General features: G+C 42.1%; 2 protein-coding genes across 3 annotated transcripts; both read right to left on the bottom strand.

The window, feature by feature from the left end:
* Nucleotides 1–2256: 2256 nt before the first annotated feature.
* Nucleotides 2257–4628, bottom strand: LOC121721540 (type-4 ice-structuring protein LS-12-like). Of its 2 annotated transcripts, none has more exons than XM_042108566.1 (3): nucleotides 4488–4628; nucleotides 2942–3092; nucleotides 2257–2650 (listed from the first exon to the last, which is right to left on the bottom strand). In XM_042108566.1, exons 2-3 carry the CDS (start codon nucleotides 3073–3075, stop codon nucleotides 2431–2433), a joined length of 354 nt encoding a protein of 117 aa, XP_041964500.1. In that variant the 5' UTR covers nucleotides 3076–3092; nucleotides 4488–4628; the 3' UTR covers nucleotides 2257–2430. The 2 variants fall into 2 exon arrangements, with proteins under 2 accessions (XP_041964500.1, XP_041964501.1); XM_042108567.1 differs by lacking the exon at nucleotides 4488–4628 and adding an exon at nucleotides 4164–4404.
* A 2208-nt stretch (nucleotides 4629–6836) lies between these two features.
* LOC121720422 (type-4 ice-structuring protein LS-12-like) lies at nucleotides 6837–8574 on the bottom strand. Its single transcript, XM_042106501.1, has 4 exons — nucleotides 8396–8574; nucleotides 8157–8234; nucleotides 7880–8030; nucleotides 6837–7572 (listed from the first exon to the last, which is right to left on the bottom strand). Exons 2-4 carry the CDS (start codon nucleotides 8203–8205, stop codon nucleotides 7353–7355), a joined length of 420 nt encoding a protein of 139 aa, XP_041962435.1. The 5' UTR covers nucleotides 8206–8234; nucleotides 8396–8574; the 3' UTR covers nucleotides 6837–7352.
* Nucleotides 8575–11970: the final 3396 nt, after the last annotated feature.

Raw genomic sequence — 11970 nt, 5'->3', positions numbered from 1 at the left:
GGTGGAGGATGAGCCCCCTGCCAAAAGCGCTCATGAGGCAACATCCCAGGAAGTCCTGCTGGATGACGACGATGACGACGACGTCTTGGTGGATGACGTCCATCTCGCTGAGGATCAGACATCAGACCACGCTGTGGAGCAGCGAGCATCTCCCCAGCAGTCATCCTCTGAGGCCTCTCTGATGTCTCTGAAGCAGGCTGTTGAGACCGCTGCCCTTACTCAAGCCACCCAGGATCTCCTGACCCACGGCAACTGATGTGGAGGACCCTGCCTGTGGCCTCACTGTGCAGCCGGATGTTACAACAGATGATCAGTCCCTGTTGTTAACCATAAGCTTTAAAAACAGCATCCAGATGGTGCATGAGGAGACACTGTCCTTCACTTTTGATGCCCCTGACACCCCCACTGTGCCTGAGACCCCCACTTCTTTGGGAAGGACCGAGGGGACCTCCAAGCCATTCTGGAGAAGGGTCTGGAGCAGGTTCAGATGTACAAAGCGGACGGCCCCCACCACCACCCAGGACTGCCCAGTTGCTCAGGAGGAGTCCACCACCTGCATTCCCCTCAGACAGATGCTAAGGAGATTTCTTAAAAGAAACAAATAAAACTCAGCTCTTGCAGCTCAAACTCAGCTCTTGCAGCTCTTGCTTCATTTTAAAGTCTTTAAGATAGTCAGATCTGAAAAGTATATAAAAATAATATGAAAATGTGTTAATAATCAACTTATTGTGAGGTTGCATTTACAGTACATAGTGCTTGGGGTGCTTTGCACTATATGTAAATGCAAGTTGTTGTTTCTGATGTGCAAGTGATTATTAGAGAAGACTATTATACTGCAGGTCAGAGATCACAGTTAATTTTAATCTGATTGTATTGTGCTTTTTTTGGAATGAAGTGAAACACAGGCAGATATATTCGGAGAAGCTATTATCTATCAAACGTAACACCACATCTTTTACCACATCCATTTTATGCAGCCTACAAACTTAGATTGCTCTCACCATATCTACAACAATAACATGCTGGTCATGTCAGTTCATGTCATCAAAACAAGTGGCAGAAATAAATTCTGAATCACTGAGATTCCTCTTTTGGTTACTTCAGAGATTTGGAGACAGCAACATCTGCATCACAACACTATGGTTAGTGATGATGCATTAAGCACAGTGATAGCACAATCTACAGCACACAGTAAGGCTACATGTCGTTTAAAGGTGCTCTAAGCGATGTAACGTCACTTCTGTTGACTTTTCAAACAAAACAGAGAGCTAGTTCGCTACTTCCTCCTCCTCCTTCCCGTGTTGCTCCCGTGCGATTGAAACTCTCCTAAACGCGCATCTCGTCTGTGATTTGCTGGAACAGTTTGTTATGTTTTTATGGGCTAGGTTTGCCCAGGTTGTTTTTGTTGCTGTTTTTGGAGCCTGTGCTGTCCACAGAGATTGCGTTTTTTACAGTGTATTCAGGGCACAGACAGCTAGTGGTTGGTTAGGTGATGTTTGCAGTAAGTGACATAAAATGTTTTAGCCTAAAAAACGCGTGGCTTAGATGGCTTAGAGCACCTTAAATCAATGGATTGTAGAAAGACACCATTGACAACTTGGTTTGTCATAAAGCACTGAAATAATGTTTGATGTACAGTACCATTAATATTCCTTTTGTGTCAATTTCAAACATGCATTAGGTCTTAGATTGGGCATATTTTTGCCCAAAGTGAAGTAAAAAATATTTCTTCCTTGTTACTTCTACCAGAGACCTTTGTAAAGCTGCACTGACTATACAGCACAGATACAGGAAGACAGTCATAAATTCTGAACACATTAAAGAAATCACTGTTTTCATAGCATTTGTCGGCCAAGTTTATCTTTACCTTTTCTGTATGTCTCACAGCATGTGATACTGATTGCATGAGTGACATATAATCTTAGGGGTAGAGGTACTGATTTTATATAGAATAACACACTATTTGCACTGGCTGGCTGCTTGTATATCAGAAATATCAGGTCAACACTTTTCTGTATGTTTACTTAAGTTCGCTACCTGATATTGTTGGCCTAAATCCACATCTAAACTCTACTGATCCATCAGATGCATTAATGCACATGATCCATTGATCATGGTTTTAGTGATTAAACCATCACAGTGGATATTTGTAACCACAAACCACTTTTGAGTTTTTGTTTTTCAACATTTTCATCACAGAACATACAGTACACACCATTCTAGAGAAGCCATTCTTCCACAAACACATCACACGCATTAGATGGTCACCTCTGAAGCGTTTTAAGGATTCAGATAAATAATCAGTAAACTCATTCCAAGGCTGAGAGGGGCTCAGCAGAGCAGCATAGCAGTGATACATGACATGATGCAACAACAAAAGTTTTTGTCTTCAAGATAATGCACATTTGGAGTCAACAGGGGCCTGTTGATTTACTGAGGAGGGAGCAGGGCCTTGGTGTGGTCCATCACCTTCCTGAGGAGATCCTCCACCTGGGCCTCGACGGAGGCAGCGAGAGGCTGGATCTGGGACAGGATGGGTCCGGACAGGGGCTTGAGCTTCTCATCAATGTTGGCTGTCAGGGGCTTCAGCTGTGCTTGGACCTTCTCCAGCAGTGGCTGCACCTGAGCCTTGCCCTCCTGAAGGTAAGCCCTAAAGCAGAGAAGAGGGAAGCGTTAGCCACATTTAGCACATCATCATTTGACATTTGTGGCATAATCAAGAAAGTTTTTGCAATTAAATAAATTGCTTTCCATTTATTTATTGGTGTCTGCTCATTTGCTGACAATCTTTTAAACTTTTGTACAAAAATAAACAAACAAACAAACACAAGCATACATACAAAATAACAAACAAATAAACACACACAAACAAACAAACACAAACGTGGTTAAGCTCTACACATCAGAGTCTCTGTAATGCTGCTCTGTTGTGGATACTCACTCAGCCTGGCTGGTCAGGTCAGCGGCCTTAATCTTCTCCACCAGTTCAGCGGTGGTGGTGGTGAGCATGCTGCTCAGCTCCTGGAGGTACTTGGTGATCTTCTCAATCTCCGCGGGCACATCACGCTTCACCATAGATGCAGACTCAGTGCCTGGGGAAAAACAAAATGTAGCAGTCAGTTTCAAATGAATAAGAAACCTCAGACTCACATACACTTTGTATTTTCTTTGTATGTTTTTGATGGAGGGAGATTTGGGAGCTGGCAGTGGCAACAATTATGAACTCAGGCAAGCATGGGTACACCTCAATGTATACCTAGCGCAAAGCAGAGCACAGCTCTCACACAAGTAGCTGGTTGGTTGATTAGTAGTGATTGTCTGTGTTTAGTGCTTGAGTCCTATGAGAATGAGAAACCTTAAGTTTTGTGCTGAGATGGCATGAGCAATACATGCAGTAACTTCCGGGGAATCCCAGGCTGCCAAGCCTTGTACTGTACCTTTGTAAATTTGACATGTTCCTCCCACTAATTTGTGATTATGTTCTTGTTGTGCACTCTCGACTCAATTTTGGATTGCTTTGTATCCTGTGTCATATTGTATTATGCTAGTTCGTCTTGGTTGTTAATCAGCTACCAAGGGAGAAGTCCCCAGCCAATTGCACAGAGAAATGTAACATCTTCCCTCTGTGTAACTGAAATGACCCCTTTAATTTCTGTTCTGAAGCAGCACCTCATTCTGGTGTCCAATGTTGACAGCCCATGTTACAAAAGCTTCCAACTCCTAGAGTTAAAATTTCATGAAAGTTTTATTTCACAACCTTGAGCTTACCATCAGCAACTAGGCCTACTATATTTCCAAAGAAGAAAATGGTGAAATGAAAATTGTAAGGATCTCGTATCAAACAACAACAGGATCTTGTAGGCTATATTATTGAGAACCAACTGTTTTTGGTTGAAATCCTCAAGGTTCTGACAGTAACACATCTTCCATAAAATGTTAAGTAGGCCCTACTGCAATAGTTAAATTAATAAGGGTGCACCTAGAATTATTTATCACATGTATTACTTGATACAGTGTTTTTGTATGAGAGGATACATTTCCTTTATTTATTTAGCCAGTTTATTTAAAACATAACTCTAAACATGGCTTAATATTAGGCTAGTCTTCTAACTTTCTGATAGGCCTATAGGCTAAGTACACTTGAATCTATAGTCATTCCTTACATCTCCGTCGAACCTAACTGGTCCAAAAGCATATAGTCATGTTTATTTGCACATTACAGGTTACAATGTTACTCATTTCGCGGATAGTCAAGTTTTAAAAGACGGCGCGACAGCGTGGGCTCCTTATGATGATGCAGCCAGATCAAAACAACAATGCGAGTCACACCAATGCTACACAGATTGGCAGTCTCGGCGGACATAATTGATCCGTTAATCGATACATATCGGTGAAACGTATAACAGCCTAAGCTGGGAGAGGTTATTAGAATAATACATTCGTTGTATGAATTCTATATGTTTTGTTATAAAGAAACGTAGGCCTACCCAGAGTTAGAGGTAGTGCTCTGGCTGGGCCTATAGGCTACCTACTGCAATATGTAGACGCAACAATACATCCATAATTCGAAATTTTCTACGTAGCCTACTTCGATATAATTTCGTCACAATGGCGATGGGCTATAAATAGAGCTGTCCAACTTGTTGTTTGTCACTTCTTGTTAAGCTACTTTGCTATACGGACATTTTATTGGAGAAACATGATGGAACACATCGACAACGACAGCAGTGCTGGTGACAAGTCACCACTTCCCGCGGGCAAATCGCCCAGCCCCCGACTTTGTTGGGTCGAGACCCAGGAGCCCACCTCCCAGGTCCCCAGTCCCCTCCCTGAACCCAGGTCTGGTGAGGTGACCCCCGTTCTCCTCTTTATCAATGAGGACAACCTGATGCCAGAGGAGGTTGCCCAACAGGAGGCAGAACAGGTGGAGGATGAGCCCCCTGCCAAAAGCGCTCATGAGGCAACATCCCAGGAAGTCCTGCTGGATGACGACGATGACGACGACGTCTTGGTGGATGACGTCCATCTCGCTGAGGATCAGACATCAGACCACGCTGTGGAGCAGCCAGCATCTCCCCAGCAGTCATCCTCTGAGGCCTCTCTGATGTCTCTGAAGCAGGCTGTTGAGACCGCTGCCCTTACTCAAGCCACCCAGGATCTCCTGACCCCGGCAACTGATGTGGAGGACCCTGCCTGTGGCCTCACTGTGCAGCCGGATGTTACAACAGATGATCAGTCCCTGTTGTTAACCATAAGCTTTAAAAACAGCATCCAGATGGTGCATGAGGAGACACTGTCCTTCACTTTTGATGCCCCTGACACCCCCACTGTGCCTGAGACCCCTACTTCTTTGGGAAGGACCGAGGGGACCTCCAAGCCATTCTGGAGAAGGGTCTGGAGCAGGTTCAGATGTACAAAGCGGACGGCCCCCACCACCACCCAGGACTGCCCAGTTGCTCAGGAGGAGTCCACCACCTGCATTCCCCTCAGACAGATGCTAAGGAGATTTCTTAAAAGAAACAAATAAAACTCAGCTCTTGCGGCTCAAACTCAGCTCTTGCAGCTCTTGCTTCATTTTAAAGTCTTTAAGATAGTCAGATCTGAAAAGTATATAAAAATAATATGAAAATGTGTTAATAATCAACTTATTGTGAGGTTGCATTTACAGTACATAGTGCTTGGGGTGCTTTGCACTATATGTAAATGCAAGTTGTTGTTTCTGATGTGCAAGTGATTATTAGAGAAGACTATTATACTGCAGGTCAGAGATCACAGTTAATTTTAATCTGATTGTATTGTGCTTTTTTTGGAATGAAGTGAAACACAGGCAGATATATTCGGAGAAGCTATTATCTATCAAACGTAACACCACATCTTTTACCACATCCATTTTATGCAGCCTACAAACTTAGATTGCTCTCACCATATCTACAACAATAACATGCTGGTCATGTCAGTTCATGTCATCAAAACAAGTGGCAGAAATAAATTCTGAATCACTGAGATTCCTCTTTTGGTTACTTCAGAGATTTGGAGACAGCAACATCTGCATCACAACACTATGGTTAGTGATGATGCATTAAGCACAGTGATAGCACAATCTACAGCACACAGTAAGGCTACATGTCGTTTAAAGGTGCTCTAAGCGATGTAACGTCACTTCTGTTGACTTTTCAAACAAAACAGAGAGCTAGTTCGCTACTTCCTCCTCCTCCTTCCCGTGTTGCTCCCGTGCGATTGAAACTCTCCTAAACGCGCATCTCGTCTGTGATTTGCTGGAACAGTTTGTTATGTTTTTATGGGCTAGGTTTGCCCAGGTTGTTTTTGTTGCTGTTTTTGGAGCCTGTGCTGTCCACAGAGATTGCGTTTTTTACAGTGTATTCAGGGCACAGACAGCTAGTGGTTGGTTAGGTGATGTTTGCAGTAAGTGACATAAAATGTTTTAGCCTAAAAAACGCGTGGCTTAGATGGCTTAGAGCACCTTAAATCAATGGATTGTAGAAAGACACCATTGACAACTTGGTTTGTCATAAAGCACTGAAATAATGTTTGATGTACAGTACCATTAATATTCCTTTTGTGTCAATTTCAAACATGCATTAGGTCTTAGATTGGGCATATTTTTGCCCAAAGTGAAGTAAAAAATATTTCTTCCTTGTTACTTCTACCAGAGACCTTTGTAAAGCTGCACTGACTATACAGCACAGATACAGGAAGACAGTCATAAATTCTGAACACATTAAAGAAATCACTGTTTTCATAGCATTTGTCGGCCAAGTTTATCTTTACCTTTTCTGTATGTCTCACAGCATGTGATACTGATTGCATGAGTGACATATAATCTTAGGGGTAGAGGTACTGATTTTATATAGAATAACACACTATTTGCACTGGCTGGCTGCTTGTATATCAGAAATATCAGGTCAACACTTTTCTGTATGTTTACTTAAGTTCGCTACCTGATATTGTTGGCCTAAATCCACATCTAAACTCTACTGATCCATCAGATGCATTAATGCACATGATCCATTGATCATGGTTTTAGTGATTAAACCATCACAGTGGATATTTGTAACCACAAACCACTTTTGAGTTTTTGTTTTTCAACATTTTCATCACAGAACATACAGTACACACCATTCTAGAGAAGCCATTCTTCCACAAACACATCACACGCATTAGATGGTCACCTCTGAAGCGTTTTAAGGATTCAGATAAATAATCAGTAAACTCATTCCAAGGCTGAGAGGGGCTCAGCAGAGCAGCATAGCAGTGATACATGACATGATGCAGCAACAAAAGTTTTTGTCTTCAAGATAATGCACATTTGGAGTCAACAGGGGCCTGTTGATTTACTGAGGAGGGAGCAGGGCCTTGGTGTGGTCCATCACCTTCCTGAGGAGATCCTCCACCTGGGCCTCGACGGAGGCAGCGAGAGGCTGGATCTGGGACAGGATGGGTCCGGACAGGGGCTTGAGCTTCTCATCAATGTTGGCTGTCAGGGGCTTCAGCTGTGCTTGGACCTTCTCCAGCAGTGGCTGCACCTGAGCCTTGCCCTCCTGAAGGTAAGCCCTAAAGCAGAGAAGAGGGAAGCGTTAGCCACATTTAGCACATCATCATTTGACATTTGTGGCATAATCAAGAAAGTTTTTGCAATGAAATAAATTGCTTTCCATTTATTTATTGGTGTCTGCTCATTTGCTGACAATCTTTTAAACTTTTGTACAAAAATAAACAAACAAACAAACACAAGCATACATACAAAATAACAAACAAATAAACACACACAAACAAACAAACACACAAACAAACAAACACAAACGTGGTTAAGCTCTACACATCAGAGTCTCTGTAATGCTGCTCTGTTGTGGATACTCACTCAGCCTGGCTGGTCAGGTCAGCGGCCTTAATCTTCTCCACCAGTTCAGCGGTGGTGGTGGTGAGCATGCTGCTCAGCTCCTGGAGGTACTTGGTGATCTTCTCAATCTCCGCGGGCACATCACGCTTCACCATAGATGCAGACTCAGTGCCTGGGGAAAAACAAAATGCCACAGTCAGACACAAGGACACAATCAAAGAAATTAATTAAATAATTTCTCTCAGGCTTGCATTTAAATTGGTCACAGATTTAACTTGGAACAGAGGTAGATGTTTACCGTGAGAAATAACCAGCATCAGGAGGGCGATAGCTAGAGTGAACTTCATTGTTGCAGGATGATGAGGACAGCTGATCTCTAGAACAAATGTACATCTTATTATTCTTATTGCATTATTATTATTGCATTTTAGGCACAATTGCATCACCCTAGTTATGTCCTTTTGAGATGACAGTCATAGTCACTAACAATAAGGAACAAAACAGAGCATTAATGAAAAGCAAGTAACTTAGACATACCTTTACTCCAGAGGTTCTACCAGCTTGTTGTGTCCTCTTCTTGCAGCGGAGAGCTTTTTATATTGCCTCAAAGAATGGGGTTCAAACCAGATGTGACAAGATTAGGATTAGATTGTGCACTTGATGAAATCTGATTGATTAAGAAGAAATACACTGATTAGCATAACATTGTTACACAGGCCAGATTTACTGCAAGATTGCTAAATAGACTAAAGGGAGTTCTTTTCAGCCATCAAATGTAGATTGTTGGCTGGACAAGGTAGGAGGGCAGAAGACAGGGACAACCACAGATTGATTCTGTGCCATCTGCATGCCACGGCCTCTGTCTTATATTCGGAGACTCTCAGAAGACCCAGAGGTGCCCAGCATGACCTCTGACCCCCGCAATGGAGAATGTAGAATCATCTCTCTCTCTCTCTCTTTCTCTCTCTCTGACACACACTATGTGCAAAACAAATTTAAAGTCAGAAATATTCCTGGTGGGTCACAGTGACATTTAACTTGAAAACTGATTATTTCTGTCAAAAACATTCAGCATAGAGCTTCATCTAAATCAGTGTTTTTCAACCTTTTTTGTGCCACGGCACACTTTTGACACTTAAAATGTCACACGGCACACTAACATCCTGTGTGAAGAAAAAATAAACATACCATAGCCTAAAATTTCAAATAATACACAGATATGGCCTTATTATGGCTTCTATGCAAGACCTGCTCAATAAAACAAGCGCCCTCTGTTTCATTTGTAGGTGACTTTATCTAATTGAATTGTTGTTATGAACTGGATATGTGATGATTCTGTGAATACTGGATATGGGGCCCCCGTTGTACAATGCCTGCATACAACAAATAGTGCAATCATACAATCAATGAGGGCATGTGGTTATAAATTATTTAATGCAACAGTTGCTTTTCTGGACCAGTGAGTGACATTTGGGTAATTTTCTGCGGCACACCTGATGATCTCTCACGGCACACTAGTGTGCCCCGGTACAGTGGTTGAAAAACACTGATCTAAATTACAGTTGTTATTACAATTACATGCAGAACATCTTACCTTCATTAACCAAAATCCTTCACATCTAACACTTTAACATTCAGGTGGTTGATTCAATCGTCTACAATCTTTTTTTTGTGGTCAGTTAGTTGTCTGAAGAGTCTTATCATTCAAACAGAAGACTTCTCTGTCCCTTATCTGTAGCCCTTTATCGTATTATTAGAGAAGACTATTATACTGCAGGTCAGAGATCACAGTTAATTTCAATCTGATTGTATTGTGCTGTTTTAGAATGAAGTGAAACACAGGCAGATATTCGGAGAAGCTATTATCTATCAAACGTTAACACTACATCTTTTACCACATCCATTTTATGCAGCGTACAAACTTAGATTGCTCTCACCATATCTAAAACAACTAGATGTACCGCAGAGCGGTACAAAATATGACCGCCGCCCAGTCCAGCACATTTTTTCCACAAAAATAAATCACGCTGAAAGGCCTATATGATTCTAACTGTCTCACTAAATTGCATTATCCACACTCAATTATCACTGGTATCTGCTAGACAACAAGTACCAAAGCATGATTAGTTCATAGATTTTACATGTAAAATTCATTTTATACAACCCCACCTCCATCTTGCCTGTTCATAATTCTGAGAAATTCTTGAATTGTGTGCATGTGTGCATGTACATGTTTATGTTATGTGTGTGGGTGTGTGTGTGTGTGTGTGTGTGTGTTTGTGTGTGTGTGTGTGTGTGTGTGTGTGTGTGCGTATGTGCCTGTGCATGCAAGCGTACATATGTCTACTGTGTGAGTATGTGTCATACGTATGATTATTGTGAATGTATGTGTGTGTGTGTGTATCTGTTTGTGCACATGTGTGCACATGAAATGGGTTAACATGACCCCTGGAGGCAAACATACGGAAAAAATTGGTCATCCTAGGCCCTACGGTTCTCAAGATATTCACAGAAAACTGTGTCTGCCCTACCCTCCTTTCGGGGGGTCCAGTACAGCGGGGGGGCTACAGATCAAAACGAAAACCGATGGTTCCATGCTATCCATGTGGGGTTACATGCCTACCAAGTTTCGTGTACCCCGGTCTTTCAGTGTCCCGGGAATCCTTGACGGAAATTTGGACATGCGAAAAAGAAAAAGAAAAAAAAAAGAAAAAAAAAAATCTGACTAAACCTATATGACCGCCGCTTCGCTGCGCGGCGGTCATAATAACACACTATTTGCACTGGCTGGCTGTTTGTATATGCATATTTTAAGCCCTGCTTTGACAGAAATATCAGGTCAACACTCTTCTGTATGTTTACTTAAGTTCACTACCTGATATTGTTGGCCTAAATCCACATCTAAACTCTGCTGATCCATCAGATGCATTAATGCACATGATCCATTGATCATGGTTGCAGTGATTAAACCATCACAGTGGATATTTGTAACCACAGACCACTTTTGAGTTTTGTTTTTCAACATTTTCATCACAGAACATACACCATTCTAAAGAAGCCATTCTTCCACAAACACATCACACGCATTAGATCAGGGCTGTACAGTGCGACACATGCTACAAAAAAATAGTTTGTGCGATGGATGATTTACGAACGTAGCACTGGTGCGATACAGTTTTGCTGATGGCAATACAATGCATGCGTGTGAGACTGACAGGGAGGCTACAGCAATTACCTTCTACTGTGATCAGTGCAGTTGGCTACACCAGATGTGGTAGCAGGTAGCACGTAGGTAGGCTACGTTAAAAAACACAGACCCGTCTTCTTTTTTTGCGCGTTGCGAACGGAGCGCTTCAGTTAGGCTACGCGCCCGGTGTAGGCTCCCTGTGAAACACTTGTTTGTTTGTTTGAAGTGCGTATGTATAGGCTGCTTCTGTGAGAGGGGAATCGATGTACAGTAGGCTACTTTGATTTCAACTTGGTAGTTGCAGTCTACGCGATTAAAAAACATGTCTACTTGTTTGTAGGCCTAGTATCCAAACAATCCAACTCCAAATCAAACAATACCTTGCAAATTGTCCTCGCGAAACGGAGAAGCCTAAAGCGAAATTAACATTCCGACCGGGCTGAGGTGAATTCAGATTAGGCAAGCAGAAGTAGAAGTTTGTGGCAATCGCCTTGTTGCTTTGCACTTTTAGTTCAGTTTAAAACGAACAACTTAGTATCCAAACAATACTATTCAGATCTAAAACTTAGAAGAAAAAAGTCCACCGGGATGTTCGCTTATATCTGTCAATATGAGCCCACTTCATGCTTTATGCGTAACATAGTCTCGCTTAGTAGTGCTTAATAACATATACACGAACATGATCGGTTCGGAAAAAAACCTTCACGACACTTTAATTACGACTGCGTTAGCCACAGACCTTCAGCTATATTCAATAGGCTACCTACTGTAGCCTATCTGTATGGAACAGTCTAGGGATGCATTTCATGGGTGCACTGTTTGACATGTCAGTTAGCCTACTCATTTGCACCACTGGTTAGATGTAAAACGATATTTCACTCGTGCAATGACAATAAGGTTGAATGTAGGCCTAATCTAATCTAAA

Source organism: Alosa sapidissima, chromosome 10 (assembly GCF_018492685.1).
Source record: "Alosa sapidissima isolate fAloSap1 chromosome 10, fAloSap1.pri, whole genome shotgun sequence".
Lineage (NCBI taxonomy): Eukaryota > Metazoa > Chordata > Actinopteri > Clupeiformes > Clupeidae > Alosa > Alosa sapidissima.
Note: the sequence above shows the minus strand (reverse complement) of the source record. Positions and strands in the feature narration are given on the sequence as shown.

Excerpts from the sequence above, each read along its gene's own strand:
- LOC121720422 (XM_042106501.1), bottom strand. The coding sequence starts at position 8,205 with ATGAAGTTCACTCTAGCTATCGCCCTCCTGATGCTGGTTATTTCTCAC. Across the intron at positions 8,031-8,156 it reads GATGCTGGTTATTTCTCACG|GCACTGAGTCTGCATCTATG; the intron begins GTAAACATCTAC and ends GTTTTTCCCCAG. Across the intron at positions 7,573-7,879 it reads GACCTGACCAGCCAGGCTGA|GGCTTACCTTCAGGAGGGCA; the intron begins GTGAGTATCCAC and ends TCTCTGCTTTAG.
- LOC121721540 (XM_042108566.1), bottom strand. The coding sequence starts at position 3,075 with ATGGTGAAGCGTGATGTGCCCGCGGAGATTGAGAAGATCACCAAGTAC. Across the intron at positions 2,651-2,941 it reads GACCTGACCAGCCAGGCTGA|GGCTTACCTTCAGGAGGGCA; the intron begins GTGAGTATCCAC and ends TCTCTGCTTTAG.